Source organism: Peromyscus californicus, unplaced genomic scaffold (assembly GCF_007827085.1).
Source record: "Peromyscus californicus insignis strain IS unplaced genomic scaffold, ASM782708v3 Scaffold_8__1_contigs__length_139910024, whole genome shotgun sequence".
Lineage (NCBI taxonomy): Eukaryota > Metazoa > Chordata > Mammalia > Rodentia > Cricetidae > Peromyscus > Peromyscus californicus.
In genome coordinates, this window is record NW_026294606.1 from 44,087,954 (window position 1) to 44,108,572 (window position 20,619).

At 39.7% G+C, this 20,619-nt stretch overlaps 1 protein-coding gene across 1 annotated transcript in view; it reads right to left on the reverse strand.

Annotated features, from left to right (window-relative positions):
- Positions 1–20,619, reverse strand: part of Vps41 (VPS41 subunit of HOPS complex) — a 164,014-nt gene that overhangs the window by 24,544 nt on the left and 118,851 nt on the right. The window contains exons 15-21 of the mRNA XM_052729824.1: positions 13,680–13,741; positions 12,734–12,815; positions 11,647–11,739; positions 10,585–10,712; positions 9,061–9,205; positions 1,183–1,224; positions 559–609 (exon numbers count right to left, since the gene is read on the reverse strand). Of these exons, the coding sequence (XP_052585784.1) occupies positions 559–609; positions 1,183–1,224; positions 9,061–9,205; positions 10,585–10,712; positions 11,647–11,739; positions 12,734–12,815; positions 13,680–13,741 (603 nt within the window). The remainder of the gene's footprint in view (positions 1–558; positions 610–1,182; positions 1,225–9,060; positions 9,206–10,584; positions 10,713–11,646; positions 11,740–12,733; positions 12,816–13,679; positions 13,742–20,619) is intronic.

Genomic DNA, 20,619 nt, shown 5'->3' on the forward strand with positions numbered 1-20,619 from the left:
TACTCCTGCTTTACTCCCTGGATGACATGATACATGGAATCAAGGGAGCCTCCAAGGAAATCTAGACTAACACCCTTCAGAATACAGCCGCCAAACCTATACAGAAGAGGTAGGCTCAGCTACAATGTGGGTGAGGGGGAAAAACTATAAATCTGCTCTTTGGCCACTCTATGGTCCTGTACACAGAAGAACAGGACTTGGTATCTATAATGCACTACTGGCTTGTGCTGTGACTTATGACTTGATTATCTATAATAGCAACTATAGAGGAAAGCACTTACTCCCAGGCATAGAATGATAGAGAATAGCAAAACAGAACACCTTTTTCTGAAAGTCCCAATTGTAAATCAAACTTCAACCACCTGTGCGATGATTAGTTCAAAGCCACAAAGTCACAGCGTGTGTTACATTCTAGTAATTTCTGCACACTGTTTGTGGTCAAAACTCCAATCTGAGCTGTGTTCTCTAAGAAAAGTTCTCTGCATGGACACTCCCCCACCAATACATAGGTGCTCTGTCTGCTGTTGAATTGAAAGGGCAAAGGAGACTGATGCTCACCACATGCTGTAATTCTGGTCTGTCTTCTAATTCTTCTACCACTTTTTTAATCTGAGGAAAAAGAAAAAAATTAAAATGCAGTTATGAGGAGACAATCACATTGACAAATTACCTGATACACTTTATTGTGGGCACACTATTGCAGGCACTCATCTAGTAATACATGCTATAGTTTGAATGTGCCTTGCTCCCCACCAAAACTTGAGTCCATGCTTGATTCCTAATGTGATCATTAAAAGGTGGTGGGACTCTTTAAGAGGAAGGGTTGCATGGGAGGTGACTGATTAGCATATAAAGGGATTAAACTGGACTCTGAGAGGTTTAGGTTGCATGAAAGCAGATAGTTATAAAAGAGGGAGGAGCCTGGACACTTCCAGATACCTTGCATCTGCCTTCTTTTTCCAGGGTGCACAACTGACCTCTCACATGGCCCATCCTGTTTCCTGCTGTGCAACACCCAACACTGACTTGCCATTCTGCCAGCAAGAAGGCCATTACCAAATGCAGCCTCTTGATCTTGGACCAGGTCATAAGCCAAAGTAACCTCTTTCCTCTAAAGCATGCCTAGTCTGTGGTGTGTTATTAGCAACAGAGATGGGGTCTGTTATATATAAAAAGACTCACTGAAATTTTATCTTCGTTGTCCAAAAGCATGTCAACAGCTTTCTGAAATACAAACATAGTCATAGTCACTTGTCTGCCACACAAGAACACTAAATAAAATGCAGTACCACTGTTACAGGTTGAAGGGTTTATTCCTTACACTTAAGAAGCACTGAGCTTCATGTTATAGAATAATCTTTTTGTACACTGTGAATATGTGTCGCTCTGACTGGTTTAATAAAAAGCTGAATGGCCACTAGCTAGGCAGGATTTCTGGGGCAGAGAGAATGCTGGGAAGAAGAAAGGAGTCACCAGTCTGAAGGAGAGGGAGCAAGACATGCAGGAGGACAGGTAAATGCCACAAGTCATAAGGCAACACATAAATTGAAATGGGTTAATTAATGTAAGTTATAAGAGCTAGTGGGACAAACCTAAGTTATCAGCTGAGCTTTCATAACTAATAATAAGTCTCCATGTGGTTATTTGGGAGCTGGCTGGCTGGACAGAGAATGACTTGATACAGCTTCATCAATGGTCCTTATGTAAAATGCCACTTGCTTGAGGAATACAAATTCAAATGTGTCTCAATGAGGTCTGTGTGTTTTGTATATTGTTAAACTGCTGCACTGCTCTATTTTTACAAAATGGAAAAGTTCCTACTGTATTCAAAATAGGCAACATGTTCTAGCCCCTTGATGTCTCATCTATGTTTACAAATTCCCATGTGATCCTCAGGAGCTCTAGAGAATATCACATTACTACAGTCCAGAGGTGAGGAAGGGCTGGCCTTCTGAGAGCAGGTTAACTACAGGAAAACAAGTGAAATGCCTGAAATCTCCACATATATAAAACTGCAAGACTCCAGTTTTCTATACCATCTATCACATTCATAAAACACCAATTTGTTTATGACAAGAGGAAGAAGGACAATAGCCTACCAAACAGAATAACTGGGTTTTTCTGACTCGGCTACCACCTAGATGTTTGTTCCAAATGTTATTTTTGTTATATCAATATAAGGGTGTCTGATTATTCCAAAGATCCTTTCTAACTAGAAAACTATGATACCTTAACTTTAGCTCAAATTCTTTGAATAGCAATTAGTTTCAGCTCAGCCATCTCTTTCCCACGGGTACATATGCTAATTACTTTCAATACAAAGGAGAAAATGGATAAGGGGAATGTAAGTAAGTCTTCTAAATTACACTTGTGTGTGCACACACGCACACACAAGCACATGGATGCATGTCTCAGAGCATGTGTGGCCAGAGGACAACTTGGGGGAGTAGATTCCACTACGCAGAGTAATGGGTTTCATAAAGATGTTCATAAAAGTATTCTACAAACTTTGCTTGCATCCACCTCCTCATACTCTCTTGTAATTTCTTATTAGTCCCTTGGTTCCCTTAGTTTTCCTTCCTTCCTTCCTTCCTTCCTTCCTTCCTTCCTTCCTTCCTTCCTTCCCTTCCTCCTTCCGTGCCTCCCTCCCTCTCTTCCTTCTTATTTTTGGAGACAGGGTCTCACTGTATAACTCTGGCTAGCCTTGAATCTGATATGTAGACCAGGCTGGCACCCAATTCAGAGATCCTTCCAGCCTCTGCCTTCAAATGCTGGGATTAAAGGTGTGTACCTCTACATCAGATGCTCTCAGTTTTATTTCTACTTTCATGACTAAATATGTCTATATAAAATGTAAGATCCACACAAAAGAAAATATGATTAGCCTTTCTGGGTTTTATTTTGCTTAACATGATCTCCAGCTCCATTCATTTCCTTGCAAATGATACAGTTTTTTTTTTATGGTGGAATAAAACTCCATTGTGCATATATACCATACCTTAATCCATTCATCTGTTGACAGAAACCTAAATGGATTCTCTTAATGTGAGTACTGTATATAGTACAGCAAGAAACAAAAGACTTGTAAGTATCTTGGTAGAATGTTAACATAGAGCCCTTCAGGTGTATTTGTAGGAGTGGGAGAGCTGGGTCATCGACTAATTTTCTCAGCTACTGAGTCCTTTACAGGTCTACAATGTCACCAGGACTACTGTACACACCCCCATGGTGAGATTTGGGTGGTAAAATTGAAGGCTGCAGGCTTTCCCCTAATTATTTGTCATTGAAAATCAATACAATAGGATTTAGGGATATCGGTTTTAGTTTGCAGCCTTACTCTTTATAGCACAAAACCAATATTTTTTCATTCTGAATCAAACTGCAGGGCCATCGAGATGGTTTAGGGGATGAAGGCATAAGCTGGACAATCCTGATTACCTGAGTTTGATCCCTCAAATCCATGTAAAGATAAGAGAGAACTGACTAGAAAAAGATTCCTTTTCAGAAAGTCCTTCCTATGCTAAGTCTCAAAATGTTTACCTTGTGCTTTCCTCTATCAATTTCAAAGTTTCAGGTTTTGCTTTGACCCACATTGAACTACCTTCTTTCTGCACAGGGTGAGATGGGGATGGGGATCAATTCTGTCTTCTTCATGTGCATGCCCAGTTTCCCAGCACCATTTGTTGAAGATGCTGTTTTTCGATGCATGTTCATGGCATTTATGTTAAAATTCAGGTGGCTGCAGCTCTGTGGCTTTACTTTATTGCACTGTTCCATACATCTGATTTGGTACCAGAATGGTCAAGTTTTTATTACTACGGCTCTCCAGGATAAACTATGAGTATGATGGTTCCTCAAACAATGTTCTTTTCTTCAAGACTGCTTTAGCTATTCAGAGTCTTTTGTGCTTTCATTCAGATCTTAGGATTTGTTTTTCTGGTTCTGTGAAGAATGGCAATAGAATTTTGATGGGATTGCACTGAATCTATCATTGTTTGGGGGGACTATACTAATTACTTTCTTGTGACAAAGTGCCTGATAACAGCAAATTAAGGCAGGCAGACAGGCAGGTAGGGTTCTTTTTTGCTCACAGTTTGAGATTACAGCACATGATGGCAGGAAGTCTTGGCAGCAGGACCTTCTGGTTGAGGCAGTTGGTCATGTTGCATTTAGAGCAAGGAAATAGAAAAGAATGCCTGTGCTCAGTTCATGGTTTACTTTTGATTTAGTCCAGGGCTCTGGTCCTCAGAACGGTGCCACCCATTTTTATAGTGGGTCTTCCCACCTCAGCTATACAGAAATGTCCTCCCAGTCTTGTCCAGAGGCTTCTCTGCTAGGTGACTCTAGATCCTGTGGAGCCGACAATCAAATCAACCATCACAGCAACACAGGACCTTTCACAGTAGCAGTTCTTCAGATTCAAGAGAGCAGGCAAGGTCTCCCCATTGTCTAATCTTTTCTTTAGTGCTTTAAAATTCTCATTCTAGAGGTGTGGTGGTTTGAATAAGAGGCTCATATATTTGAATGCTCCAGGGAGTGACACTACCAGAGAGGGATTGGAAGTGTGGCCTTGTTGGAGTAGGTGTGGACTTACTGGAGAAAGTGTGTAACTGGGTATATGGGGTTTAGGGTTTCAAGGGCCCAAACCAGGCCCTGTGTCTCTCTCTTCCTGCTGCCAGTGGACTGAGATATAGAACTCTAGATTACCATATCTGACTGCACACTGCCATGCTCCCTGCCTGGAGGATAATGGACTGAACCTCTAAAACTGTAAGCAAGTCCCAATTAAATGCTTCTTTTATCAGAGTTGCATGGCCATGGTGTCTCTTCCCAGCAATAGAACACTGACTAAGACAAGAGACCCTTCACATTCTTCATTAGATTTATTCCAAAGTACTTTGTGTGTGTGGGGGGGGGGGGCGGCTATTAATTTTTTTTTCTTTTTTTAAAAACTTGTTTATTTCTCAGCATGCTTGTTATTGGTATGTAGGGAGACAACTGAGTTTTGCATGTTGATTTTGGATCTTGCTATTTTACTGAAAGTGTTGACCTAAGAGTTTTCTGGTGGCATCTTCAGGATCTCTTACATATAGGCACATGCCTGCAAGTAAGGATGCTTTGCTTTTTTCCTTTATTCTACTCTCTTCTATTTCCTTCTCATCTTGTTGTTCCAGTACTCTACCAACTAGAGAACGTAGAGATCTTTTTCTTATACTCAACTTTCCTTTAGATCTGTTTCCCTTTGTAGTGTGTTGGTTCTGAGTCTGCTGTATCTAGCCTTTATTATGGTAAGCTATGTTTCTTCTACTTCTGTTTTATGATGAGTGAATGCTGAGCTTTCCTAGATGCCTTTCTGGAGTAACTTTCTCCACCTCCTCTGGTGAGGTTGTGATTTCTGTCTTAGAGCCTGGGAGCACACAATGTGTTACATTTATTGAAACATTCTTGTATTCCAGGAATGAAGTCAACTTGATCCTGGTGAAAGATTTTTCTATTGTGCTGAATTCAATTTGAAAGTACTATACTGAGATCTTTGGCTTTTAAATACATCAGGGAGACTGGCCTGCAACTGTCTTTTATGTGTAAGTACGTCTTTATCTGGTTATGGTATCAGGGAAATAGAGGCTTCATTGAAAGAGGTGGGCAGAGTTCCTTCGCTTTCTGCTTTATAGAACAGTCTGAGGGGCACCTAGGTTTTCATTAAAGGTCTGGAAGAATTCAACAATGAATTCACCTCAGCCTAGCTTTTTATATCTGGGAGATGTTTTATTTCTTCAATCATTTCATGTTCTTTGATACAGCTCTGTTTAATCTGCTCACATCCTCATAGTTTAACTTTGGTAGGTACATGTCTAGAAATTATTTTTTGTTAGTTTGGCTATAGTTTGCCAATGTTTGTTTTTTTAAAGAACCAAAGTCTTGTTTCATAATTCTTTGTTCTGATATTTTCATTTCAAATTTATTAATTTCTTCCACGACTTTCAAATACTTTTAAACTTTATGCTATGAATGTTTTGCCTGCATGTATGGTGCATGGTGTGCACTTATGTGCACGGTGCCCATGGAGGTATGAAGAGGGCACCGGATCCCCCCTGAACTGGAGTTAGAGATAGTTGTTAACTTCTCTGTGGGTTTTGGGAAATGAACTTGGGCTCTCTCAAGAGTAGTAAATACTCCTAACTACTAACCTGTCTCCAGCTGCATTCTCCTATAGTCTTTATTCTTTTTTCCATCTACTGATTTGGGGTTTGGCTTATACTTATTTTTGTAGGACCCTGGAATGAATCATTAAGTTATTCACTTGAGATCTCTGGTGTCTTTAACGTAAGCACCTATTCATATAAATTTCCCTCTTAGAACTGTTTTCATTGTGTTCCCATGTTCTGATATGCTATGTTTTCATTTTCATTTGATTCTAGGGCATTCCTTTTCCCTCCTGATTTCTGTGGTATTCTACTCTATTCATTATTCAATAATGTGTTATTTAATCTTCACAAGCTTGTATAGTTTCTGTATTTTTATTGATGTCTAGTTTTATTCCACTGTGATCAGATAGAATAAATTGTTTCAATTTCCTTTTATCTGTTAAGACTTGCTTTATGCCATAAAGCGTGATTTGCTTTAAAAAGTTCCACGATTGCAGAGAATGTATATTCTATAGTACACGAGAGGAAATTCTGTAGATTTTTGAGAGGCTCCTTTGCTCTATGTCACTTATCTCTTGCCTTGGTTTCTTTTTAAATATTGTATCAGGATGACCTGTTTATTCGTAAGAGTGAGCCACTGAAGTCCCCCACTGTTACTGTGCCTGTCAGACTGTGCCTCTGTATCCAGTACTGTTCCATGAAGCAATGTTCAATGTTCAAAACTGTTAGATCCTCCTGATGGGCTTCCCTGACAATGAAGCAATTTTATTTCTTCTAATTTTTGTTCCAAGTTTATTTTGTTAGACATTAGACTAGCACCACCTATCTGTTTTCTAAGTCCTATTTGTTTGGAATACCTTTTTCTACCTTTTCACCCTAAGGCTCTCTAATTATCTTTGCACCTAAGGTAAACATTTTTTTAACAGGCAAGAAGTAGATGAGTACTGTTTTAATCCAATATTCTAGTTTGTGTCTTTAAAAAATTAATTTTTGTTATTGAGTTTTGTTTTCAAGAGTATGTGTTCACGCATATGGATGTGTATGTGTGTGAAGGTCAGAAGATAACTTTCAGGAATTGGTCCTCTCCTTCCATCATGTGGGTCCCAGAGGTCAGACCTGGGACCAGCCTTAGTCTATGTCTTTTGACTGGATAGTTATGGCCATTAATACCAAGTCACTACTGGAAGGTGCACATCAATGGCTGTCATTTGGTTGTTTTTGTACTGTCTGGTATTTGGGGGATTCTCATTTGCTTATCTGTTGTTCTAGTGTACTTTAGTCTCTCCTGTGAACTCAGGACATACTCATCTTACTCTTCAATATGTCCATTTTCCTCAAGAATCTTCTGCAGGGCTGACTTAGTGGTCACATATCCCTTTAGTTTGTTTGTATCATGAAAAGGTTTTCTTTCTCTTTCAATTGTGAGTGACAGCTTTAGCAGTTCTTACCTTTCTGAGCTTGAACTACATGTATCTTCCATCTTAAAGAGTTACCCGTGAGAAATCTGTTGTCATTCTGATGGTTTGCCTTTACATCTGATGTCTTTCTGTTGTGCAGTTTCTAAATGTTATGTATTTATTCTACATAATTAGTGTTTTAACTGCATAACATGAGGTAGAAAACAAAATCTCTTCTAGTCTTATTGGTTTAGCATTTTAATTAACTTTGGTATTCCTATGGCCATCTTTTCCCCTACTTTGGGAAAATGTTATGCATGATCTTATTAATATATTATTTCTGCATTCAGCCTGAAGTCATTCTTCTCATATGTTCATGATTTTATTCACTAAATGGTGTGCCATAGATCCCACCTATTCTGCTCAAAATTCATTATTTTACCTTTGTTTTTGTCTGAATTCCTTAGTCCATCTATCATATTTTCAAACCCAATTCTGTCATCTACTTGATCCACATTGGTGAGACTTTTCATTACATTTTTTTGTTTGATTTATCAGTCATTTTATATCCAAAATTCCATTTTGAGTTTTTCAGTATTTCTAGTTCTTCAATGGATTTCTCTTTCATATCCTGTGTTGGTTTTGTTATTCTGTTCAACTGTTCATTTCTATCCTCTCCAAATTAATTCAGAAGTTTGTGTCTTCTTTGTTTTAAATTACTTGTCTGGCTTTTCACATTTCTTGTGTTTTTGCATTGGACTTGAACACACACAGGACTGGATAGAAAGAGAGAGAGACTAACTGTTTCACTTTGTGAACCTTCTGGTGAGCTGTGGGGGTGTAAAGGAAAGTAAACAGAGCAAGCTAGGAGGAGCACGGCAGTAAGCAGCATTCTTCCATGGTTTCCGCTTCATCTCCTTAGTTCTAGACTCATACCTTGAGTTCCTGCTTTGTTTCCCTCAATGGAGTGTGACAGAGGATATGCAAACCATGTCGATCTCTTCCTCCCAAGTTGCTTTTGGCCATAGTCTTTATTACCACAAATTAAAAAACAAACTACGACAGGGTCTAAACAGAAATTCATTTCAATTTTCATGTTAAAACAGATTAAGATAGTTCAATAAGCCAAAGTATAGGCCTAGGGGTTGTTCTTTGCTTCTTTCTTTCCTATGAATTATATGAACTATTAAAACAAAATAGCACAAATACCTCTTGTAAAGAACTCCACCAGTGTCTGGGACACAGCTCAGGGGAAGAATTGGGTTACTATGTACAAGGCCTTGGATTTGATCCCCAGCCCTCTCCTGCTACCACCGCAAGAAAAGTACTTGACATTAAGTTACAATAGCTTTCTCAAAATAGGCTTTCAGAATGCCAACTACTAAAATAACGTGCATTATGAGTTCTAAGCATAGACAGCATATGGTCAAGTATGTGATTCACTTGGACAAGTGGCCAATGATTAAACCTTTGAACAGTTAGTTGTTAATATGTAGAAGAAGTAAGAAACATATTACCTCTGAATCAAAATCCATTAATAAAACTATTTTATCCTTGATGGAACTGAAAAGATTATGCTTGTGTATCAGTTGGAAAACATCTTTATGTCTTAACGTTAAGTATATTTCCAGAGCATTGCCATAATTTTTGTCATAGGTGTACCTGGCAATAAAAAAATTAATATTCATTAACAGTTAAAATTAAAATACACAGAGATTATGTTTCATAATATTAAAGACTGAAATACACTGGGCGGTGGTGGCGCACGCCTTTAATCCCAGCACTCGGGAGGCAGAAGCAGGCAGATCTCTGTGAGTTCGAGGCCATCCTGGTCTACAAAGCGAGTTCCAGGATAGGTGCAAAGCTACACAGAGAAACCCTGTCTCGAAAAACCAAAAAAAAAAAAAAAAGACTGAAATAGTTGTTCAAAGAGAAGAGTTAACTTTACTAGAGGAAGTATTTGCTGAGATTTAAAAACACATGGTTCCTATGTACTCTTTTTTAGAACCCTGCCTTTTATCTCACCAAATTTGTAAAAATGCATAATATTCAAGTAATAAATGTTCCTTCTTTATAGAAATCTATATTCCAGACACTGACCTTATTGTCCAGAATGAAAGAGATACTCCTCTTAAGTAATAGAGGAATCAGTTTGAATTCCTGTAAGCAATGTTCAGCTGACAAATGAGTTATATTCCAGCTCATTTGTAGGGGGCTGTATAAAGCTGAAATGTATTTTTCCATTGAAACAATGTTTTCACACTGAGTTCCTCATCCAGTTGAGGAAAGCCAGTTGAACAGAAATCATCCTGCTGTTCACTGTTAACAGTGCTACAAAGTCCAAGGGACATCCAGAAAAATGCTTCTGGTAGAAAACAATGAGTGCTCTAATTTAGACAGTCACAATCATGACTTCCTCTGAGACAAGTCTAATGTGGTCCTGATGTCCAGGCCATCATAGGTCCTTCCATCAGACTTCAACAAAAATGATGAGTGAGGGAAATCTGAAGTTTGTGGGTGCTGAGGAATGGATGCAGCAGGCCTTCTTTCTTGGACTGGTCTGTGGCATACCATTTGGTGGCCTACATTGAGGCTCCTTGAGGGTCTAGCTTATCTCTGTGTCTCAGACATGGCAGAAAGCCAGATGGAAATGCCCAGTAAAAGGAAAATATTCATCAAACTTCTCTTGCTGAGCCCAACTTTCAAGTTTGAAAGTATCCCGTTAACGAAGTGTGACCTGTAATTGTACCGATAGAGATTCTGATTGGGAAAAAGCAACAGACTTGCAGACTTAAGAATAACAGAATCCAGAGTCTGACTCTCTGGGAGGGCCTAAGGGAATCTGAAACCCTTCCATCTCCTCAACAGGACCCATACCGTAACTCCACTCCTATGTTAAATCACATTATAATGCAGCTTCACACATTCATCTTCTAGTTACTCATTTGAGACTTAGAAAAAGGTTTCCAATGAAGAGTGATATAGGAAAATGAAAAGGCATCCTCCCCATTCTGAGATTGCAAGAACTCAAATATACTCACAATTCTGCCAGTGTTTTTAATAAAGTCTTGTTCTGACTGTCCTTCTTCAGGTGGTCTCGAACTGCTTGAACTATCACAGAATTGTTATACAGATCTCCAGGCCACTCTCTGATCAATGTGGCAAAGCCCTAACCAAAGGAGAAGAGCAGAAAAAGACACTGCATAGGGTGACACTGTGGTGATTGCTTTGGGGTTTTAATCCACAGTCTCCTGTCCTTTACCCCTTCCCCACTGCAGGACACAGAAACTTAGTGGGTCATAAGAGCTCCTTAAGAGGGGTCCAGCCCTCTCCCCATCAGGAAGGAATGCTAAGCAACCACACCAGACAGGCCTCTGGCTTTTCCCACATATTAGCCATCATGCCTATACAATGAAGTTTCCAGAAATGCCCAACATGCCAAGGTTCAGAAAGCTTCCTGACTAGCAAAAAGGAAAAAAGGAAAATTGAGAAGTTGGCACTCCAAGTAAATAGTTCCCGACCCCTGAGAACAGGTGGGGATGGGTCTCATTATGTTACTCAGGTTGACTCAAACTCACAAGCTCCTGCCTCAGCTTTCTGAGCAGCTAGGAATACAAGTGCACAGTACTAGACTTGGGGGTTTTCATTTGGTTTTGGTTTTTTGCAACCTGATCTTTAGTGTTCTGTTAGCAGCACAGAATTTTTCAAGGACATAATTTTGGCAAACAGTTGCTAGGGAACACTGCTACTTGATTCGTTACATGGTAATTTAAAATAAAGCCTTAAGATGATAAAAATGGAAAGTAATATTCAAATGATTTATACGGTTTAATGACAACAAAAAGTCTTTCTAACTTTTTCAATAGCATTGAGGAGGCAGACATGACAATAACGCAGGAGAAAGTCTCCAAGCCCAAGAGTCGGGGCAGGTTGATTTCCTTCCGCCACAATCAGAAGTTTTCTACATAGGACATGGATTGGTAGGATAATTTTGATGACATAATTTAAATCACTTTTATATCAAATCCTCATGACACCAATGTGAAAGGACAAAAAAGTAACACACACGGAAAACAAGCCATGATTGTGTAAGAATTCCTTACCTCATAATCACTTTCCAAAAATTCGTGTAAGATCATTTCATAGATGAGTGGTTTCAGGACTGGGTCCCCCCTTGGTAAATAAGGACTAATTGCCTAGGGAAGAAGAGAAAGAGTCCTTTCAGGAGAGGTACGACAACTGCATCCCCATCGTGCAGACAACACAAAAGCATAGTTCTAACCTTAAAAATGCAAGGTATCAGGACATACAGGGACATTCAGAAAAGACTCAAACAAACTCTGTCACCTAACAGGAATCTACAAAGTATATTCAAAAGAGTGTGTGTGTGTGTGAGTGTGTGTGTGTGTGTGTGTGTGTGTGTGCGCGCACAACAAAAGAGTAACTGCTATTTTATATTTCTTTTAACTTTCCTTATACTGGATGTAATACATCAATTAATACTTTAAAAATTCAATCATCTTATGAAGCAAGCTTGCCACAAATGTATGACAATGCCACAATGAAGCCCATTTCTTGGTAAGGTAACTTTAAACAATTTTAATAGTATATACTCAATTTCAATAGAGTATTCCAAAAGCCCGCAGATGACAAAAATTTAAAAACTCTTTAAAGGAATATAAAAATGACTGACGGGTATATATGTTGTACCCCAGAGGAAAAGATTAAAATAAAGTGGTAAAATTTCTCATCAGAGCTACAGTCAAGCATCTTCATCTGTCTTTCTGCAGGTGACAGATTATCCAAGCACCAAGGATAAGCTAAGTGGAACAGCCTTTGCCTAACATTTGTGAAGCCCTGGGTTCCAGACAAACACAACAAAAGAAAAAATAAAAATGAAGAATAAATTAATTCTTGAGTAAATTTAAAAAGTGCTGTGCTGTAAAATCTATTAGATAAACTACAACTGTTCTCAAGTCACTAAAAGGAAGATGAACACGACTAAACACAGCACCTGAACCACGTAAGTAACATGGCAGATATGTATGAGCTTGGTACACACAAAACATAAAGTTTAGTTCTTCTTTCAAGACAGTACATACTTTCCAACCAAGAACTGCTTTGACTCAATTTTATTCCCATTTTAATAAAATACAAGGAAAAATTAAGGGTTAAGATAAAATAGCTTACTTTAAGCTGTCCAATTTCTTTAAATTTGTAAACTTCATATTCCCAGAGAGCTGCATTTTTCCCAAGAATTTTCTGGCATTTTCTGGCAGCAAAAGCATCCCAGGGAGAAATAAAATGTAAATAAAAATAAAGAGATACAGTAAGTGGACATTTCCCCTGTGGTCTAGGTTAACCTCTCCCCAGAGCTTTGACAGGGTTCCATCTCTATTGTTAATGAACATGAAAGTGTATGTGGAGTTGACTGAAATCATGAAAACTATACAAAATACGCAGAAAAATATAGGTCACTTTCAGAAGACTAGAGGTTCCCCCGACTTTCCTATTTATCCAGAAAGCATGGCTGGTTTGGAGTTTCTATAGGAAAACTCACTATAACCCAAATGCCAACACCTTCCAGGTCAGCTTTAAACAAGGAGGTGAAAAAGCAAACTTCAGAAAATCAGGTTCCCAGCCTACCACATAATTTACAGGGCTGAGTCTCAATCTCAGGGCATTAAAGGCAGGTCTGAGGGTGGTCTCACAGGCTTTATCATTTCCATTTAGTTACCATACTTTTGTGAAGAACCATTGTTCTTGAGCCAAATGCAGATGGACTTTGTTCTAGATTTCTTCCAAAGGCATGTGTAACACAAGTGACCCTAGAAACTGGAGGGCACACAAAGTGAGAGCTGTGGGCAAGTCTGCTTACTTTCTACAGAGTGCTGGAGAAGACAGCCCGATAGGCAGAGTCTGCCTGCCCAATGTGTGCTGTGCTGTGGGAAGCGGAACTGGGGTGATGCAGTACAGGCTGACCTACACTCCTGCTAATCTGCAAAGTCCTTTAATTCTGTGCAGAGAGCTCCTGTCTTACAGGAGACCTTTTCACATGACAAAAGTCAGCTGGAAAGAATCACTTATACTTGTTGTTACCATCAGCCAGGAATAACTGTGAGGATGTCATCATTACCGTGCAGCCATGTCGTATTCTCCTCTCTCCACCAGGTGGTTGACATATGCCAACCCAATATCCTACAGAAAGACAAGTAAAGGAAGTTAATAATGCAACCAGAACAACTGAAGAGCTGGGTGTCAGTTTCTGAGCAGACAGGACTTGGGGGGCCTGTGAGAACCATGGCCCAAGCCTGTCTGTGTCAGAGTTTGGGTGATATTATACTTCAGCACATTAGATTTAATGCACTTATATTTGTTTTATATAAATTTGAATAGTCAAACTTTGAAAACTTGAACCTTGTTTCTATGTGAAAATCTTCTAACCTATCCCCCTCAGATGTGCTCTGTAGAGGAAGGTCTGGTACTAGAAACACAGCCTAAAGTTGTCACCAAATATAAAGGTCTGTTTTTCCAATGTCTTCTGTTAAATGTGACTTCTTCCACAGGAAGTCTAGAAACATGCAAGAAAAATGAAGTGGCAGGCTCTTATACTAAAGGGGAGGCCAGCCTGGTCTCCAAAGCGAGCTCCAGGAAAGGCGCAAAGCTACACAGAGAAGCCCTGTTTCGAAACCCCCCCAAAAAATAAATAAATAAATAAATAGATAGATAAATAAATAAATAAATAAATAAATAATTAAATGGGGTATGGAGACAGACAGCTAAAATCAAGGGTTTTTTGAGTGGTAGTATGGAAACCTAACACAGTAGAAACTTCCTAACATATATACATATATGAAGGTGATATAAATAAAATTTCAAATAATAGGGGAGACAGAGCCCCAACTGGACATCTCTCATCACCAAATGAAGTTTCCAGTACCAGGAATGGGTTACATCTAATTGAGTTTTGGCCAAAAGGGTCTCATGGGAACCCCAAACAACCCAGACTGTTGCTAAGGCTATAAGGTGCTCTCCACAAGTTGGCTGAAGATAACGCCTACACAACTCACTGAACATGGAGAAGTAAAGCTCGTGCCCACCTAGAGCCTTCACACCTACTGGCTAGTGTTCTTGGTACCAGAAGACAACTGTGCACTACCAAAGGAGACAAAAACCCCAGAGCAGCTACCAACCCTTCAATCTACAGTGATGTCCTGCCTGCAAGATGTGCTAGTACAGTGATGGCACAAAGCCTGTGAGAGTAACCAACCAATATGTGATTTGAATTAAGGTCCACTCCATGAGATGGAACCCATACCCGACACTGCTCAACTGACTAAGAACCTAAGACTACATAGTCCAGGGACATGGGGTAAAAGCAATGTAAACTAAAAGAATGTAGCAATGAAATGATTCCTACTGACATTCTGCTACACTCATAAATCAGTGCCTCGCTCAACCATCACCAGAGAAGCTTCCTCCTACAGCAGATGGGAACAAATACAGAGACCCACAGACAGACAATATGCAGAAAGTGGGAGACCTTGGAACATTCAGTCCTACATGGGATATCTCCATCAAATCCCTCTCCTCAGGGCTCAGAGAACCCTTCAGAAGAGGAGGAAACATGAGTGTAAGAGCCAGAGGGAATGGAAGACACCTAGGAAACAAAGCCCTCTAAACACAGCAGGATTGACTCTATAGTCAACTCACAGACACTGAGGCAGAATGCACAGGGACTGCACTGGTCTGCACCGGATGGGATCCTAGAGCAGAAAGGAGAAGTGAACACATGCCCCATCCCTAACCCAGAAGATATCTCCAATTGATGACCATTTGCAAATGAAAATTTTGTTCTCTCCAGGGTGTCTAACCAGGGAAACAAACTCCTCTCATGGGTAAGTGGCCTACAAGCAGGAGATGGCCAACAGAAAACAAACTCAATAGTATCTTTGAAGGTTCCTTTTCTCATAATGTCATGTCAGGGCTTTTTTTTTTTTTTTCCTTTCTATTTTTCCCTTAAGGTTCTTTACATACATATTATAGCTTCCAGTTTTGTGCTTTAATGGGATTCCCGAGTGTATAAATGAATGAGTCTCTGCATCTATATCTATTTCTTGTGTTCTTTTCATTCTTTATGTGTAGCTAGAGTTTTCCTGCTTGGCCCATGGTCAAGACAAATCTCTCTCACCTGCCAGTCCCACAGCCACTCAGACCCGACCAAGTAAACACAGAGACTTATATTGGTTACAAACTGTATGGCCGTGGCAGGCTTCTTGCTAACTGTTCTTACAGCTTAAATTAATCCATTTCCATTAATCTATACCTTGCCACGTGGCTTGTGGCTTACCGGCATCTTCACATGCTGTTTCTCATCATGGTGGCTGGCAGTGTCTCTCTGACTCAGCCTTTTACTTTTCAGCTTTATTCTCCTCCTTGTCCCGCCTACACTTCCTGCCTAGCCAATGGCCAATCAGTGTTTTATTTATTGACTAATCAGCAACACATTTGCCATACAGAACATCCCACAGCACTTTCCCTTTTTTTTTCTTTTAAAAAGGAAGGTTTTGACCTTAACAAAGTAAAATTACATATAATTTGGGAATTTGGCCGTAGCTTCTCTTATTACTTTTTGTTGGAGGGGGGCGCTGTATCTTATGGGGACACAAAGAAAATTTTAGGATCATGGAGTAGTCCATGAGGTTGTATTGTTTGAGCCAGTTGCCTTTAAACCATTCTGGATGTTGGATCATCTGGGCCATGGTGCCATCGGAGACCTTTTAGGGGGTCTTGGCTGGTCAAACCTGATGTATCTTAATCTGGAACAAATCTATAGCCTCTGGCTTTCTGTGGGAACAAAAGTAGAGACTCTTTTTCAAAGCAACATATCCTTATATCCAAATTTTGAAGTCAAGGTATCTTTAAAATATACATATTGGTTTAACTCAACATCTTTTACGATTAAATTTTTTTTGTAGTTAAAAATCCCAAAGACAACACAATCCAGATTCTCTGTGTAATATTTATCTTTATGTGGCTTATTTTTTATATTAATTTTACTGTCTCTTTAAAGACTTTATTTTTTAAAACTATGTATTTGTTTATATAACTGTATATATTATCTTTTTTGTCTCTTTTAAGCCTACGTATATTTTACACACATTGTAAACTATTACATCTGAATCTGTCTTATTGTGAATCTGTTGTTTTAAACTGCAGCAGCTGTGGCTGTTGGCTCCGCCCATCTCAGCTTTCCAACACGGCCATGGTACTTTACCACCAGCTCTGGGAGCTATCGTGGGTCTATGGTTTTATCCAAGCAGCGTGTAGCCCAGAAACCTCTTTTTTTGTTTTTTACTAGCATAGGCTAAATCCACCATGCAGCTTAATGTGCCACTTGCAGAGGCCTCATTCCCACCATATGGCAGGTCGAGCGTGCATGTCAGGAACGCACCAGTAGCTCAAACCAGCAGCTGTCGCTCATTTGAGAGAGACAATTAGGAAGCTGTTTTTAGCTCCGTTTTAGAATCTTTTTTCTCAGTTTTTAGGTGGAAACTCTTGCCCCACGTTGGGCGCCATTTGTAGCTAGAGTTTTCCTGCTTGGCCCACGGTCAAGACAAATCTCTCTCACCTGCCAGTCCCACAGCCACTCAGACCCGACCAAGTAAACACAGAGACTTATATTGGTTACAAACTGTATGGCCGTGGCAGGCTTCTTGCTAACTGTTCTTACAGCTTAAATTAATCCATTTCCATTAATCTATACCTTGCCACGTGGCTTGTGGCTTACCGGCATCTTCACATGCTGTTTCTCATCGTGGTGGCTGGCAGTGTCTCTCTGACTCAGCCTTCTACTTTTCAGCTTTATTCTCCTCCTTGTCCCGCCTACACTTCCTGCCTAGCCAATGGCCAATCAGTGTTTTATTTATTGACTAATTAGCAACACATTTGCCATACAGAACATTCCACAGCAGTATGTTCGTTTTGTCCTATTCCTATTTGTTATTGTTTAATCTTTTTATATTATATTTTATTTTATTATTATCCTTAGATGCCTGGTTTTTTTCCTAAGGAGAGACAGAAAGGGGGTGGATCTGGATGAGAGGGGAAGAGGAGAGGAACTGGGAGGAGGAGATGGAGAGGAAGCCATAACCACAATGTATTATATGAATAAAATTTTTTCTATAAAAAATGAAATAAAGCAATAAAATTAGCTCAACTGGAAAAAAATCATACTAAAAGGAAATGGGAGATGCCAGCTTAACACAAACAGTGAAAATGAGCTCAGAAGGGCAAGGAAGCCAACCCGAGGCTACAGAAGACAGAGAGGAGGACACTGTGCGTGTGCAGAACATCCATGTCTATTCACACATTCTGGCTGAGGGCAATGCCTACACAACTCATTGAACATTGAAAAGTGGAGCTGGTGCCCACCTAGAGCCTTCACACCTACTGGCTAGTGTTCTTGGTACCAGAAGGTACTCTGCACACTACCAAAGGAGACATGTAAACCCCAAAGCAGCTACAAACCCTTCAATCTACAATGGTGTCCTGCCATTGTATGTGACCATGGCATGGGAGGGCAGCTCTCACCTTCTACATGGCTCTCATTTCACCAGAAGCTTAAAGCTCAGTATACAGAACAAAACTCATGTGCTAGCTTCTACCACTGGGTGTATATAGCACTTCCTCTTGGACACTAACATCTCTGCTTGTCTTGTAAGGAGTTACACTGTGCTGGGGGAAATTTTCTATGCATAATTAATGCACAGGACACAATCATTTTAAGCAAACAGGGAAATACCATCATTTTTAGACTATTAAATGTCTTCTTTAATGACAACTATGTGGGAAATTATATTTCACATCTACAGAATTTTTCTAAAAGCAGACCACTGATTTTAGTATCCAAGAGGGTTTTTCTATCAGTGTTTTTAATATTATATTTTTATTTTTTGTGTGTGCATGTATATATCTGTTTATGTGTGGTTGTATGAATGTGCATGTGGGGGGGGGGGGCTTATGTACCATAGTAGAGGTCAGAGAACATTTTGTGCAATTTGGTTCTTTCCTTTTACCATGTGGGTCCCAGAGATTGAACTCAGGTCATTAGCCTTGGTGACAAGCACATTTACCCACTGAGCCATCTCATGGACTCTTTCTCCAGTTTTCAGAGCCGACACCTCTAATCCTAAGGTCTGTACCTTGTCACTCATTCTGTACACTCCTTCTTCTTCTGTACTATTAATGCCAACTCTATTCGTTTTTCCCCCACTAAGACAAGCATTTTTAAATGTCTCTCTTACTGGGCAGTAGTACATGGTTTTAATACCAGTACTCAGGAAGCAGAAGCAGGCTGATCTTCGTGAGTTTGAGGCCAGCCTGATCTACAGAGCAAATTCCAGGACAGACAGGGCTTATACAAAACAAATAAACAACTACAACAAAAATAAAATAAAATGTCTCTCTCATAGACTACTACAAGCATCACCAGATACTGGAGCACACTGCGAGTTTTCAGTCCTCTGTTCAGTCTTTGTACAACTCTATTTTACAGCTGTCTGCTCATGTTCACTCCCTATGTCACAATGAGAATAAATAATATAAACAAAACATTCTTTCATATTATCAAATCCAGGGTATTATCACCAGCTGGGCTTGTCTGGCCTTTTGACCTGCTCAGTCAACTATGTAAGTCTTTAACTTCCTTTCTTCTGAATGCATTCTCTCTCAGCTCCCAGCACACTGCCTCAGTTGCTTCCTCTCAGTTTGTCTTGTATGCATCATTCCTTAAATGACTGCATTCCTGGTCCTCTGTTCTCCAACACTGCACACCTGCCATGGATGGCTTTCTCCAAACTCAAGGGAAGACTGACGGGTGTGCTGCTAACAGCACTCTACTAATTTTGACTCCACCAGCATGACTCCATTTACACAGCCCTGTGCAGACCTCATCTTCCTACACAACTATACCAGGACACCTCCTAAGTCTTCCTCATCCCAGCTGGCCTTCCTCTGACCCTCTCTCTCTCCAGTAGCCTGCCATGGTTAGACTAACCTCAGGCTTAGGAACATGAGGTTAAACTGTCTTCTGCACATTTCAAAAACAGAACTAAGTTTTAAGTATGTATGTCCCTTAAGAATCAAGTCTAGCTTTACCCAAAAAGTAATTTTTTGAAACTACTCATGTAGTTAGTTCATTAAACAGGCCCACATAAGCAGGCAGCCCACACTCCTTCAGTCTCTGCACCTTCAACACATGACACTAGATGCTGCAAAGCCCTCTTCAGTTCTAAGAATTACTATTCTCCTCAACAGTACATGAAAATAAAAGATCTCTAGCTTTTTTTCTTCCCTTTATTTGTTTATTGTTTTCTTATGCATTCTTTTGGAGTTAATGACTTGTATATGTAGTTTTACAGAGAATTTTAGGGTGAACAAAATAATACAAGAAACTTGTGCTGAAACCCAACTAGCCATAAAAGGTTAAACTTCTAGTATTCATTTGTAAACAAGGGTAATGGACTCAATGCTGTGGAAGGACAGGACTCTTCATATGTTGAGGATATGATTTCATGTCAGGCCTCTGCCTGAAAAATTCACTATCACATTTAGCAGAGAAATAGGTTTCTAGCCATTGTACTTTTCCAGAGTCCAAAATGTAATAAAAATGTATTTGATTTCCTAAAATAGTCTCCATAACAAACGCAATTGAATTTGTTATCAAGGCCATACCAAAGCAATCTAGTTTGAAGAGACCAGTCTTGATACATTTCGTGATAATGTGATTTTACACATGATTTAAGGAGGCTTCCACACATTGAACTGGAGAGCTTTGTATTGAAAGTGCATTGCCCAAATGCAGTTTCTAAATTTCCTACAGCTACATCCTAGCAGGTGCTGAAGTCTCTTGTTTACAAGCAGAAACTGACTCAGTCCAATGCCCTCCCAGGTAAAAGAATTAGTTCAAAACCAATTATGAACAGATACGAAGGACCTGTTCTTGTTCTCTTCAAATCACTTGGTTTCCTTAAGAGTTAGTAAGAACAGGTAGGTTTCAAATAATGATGATGCAC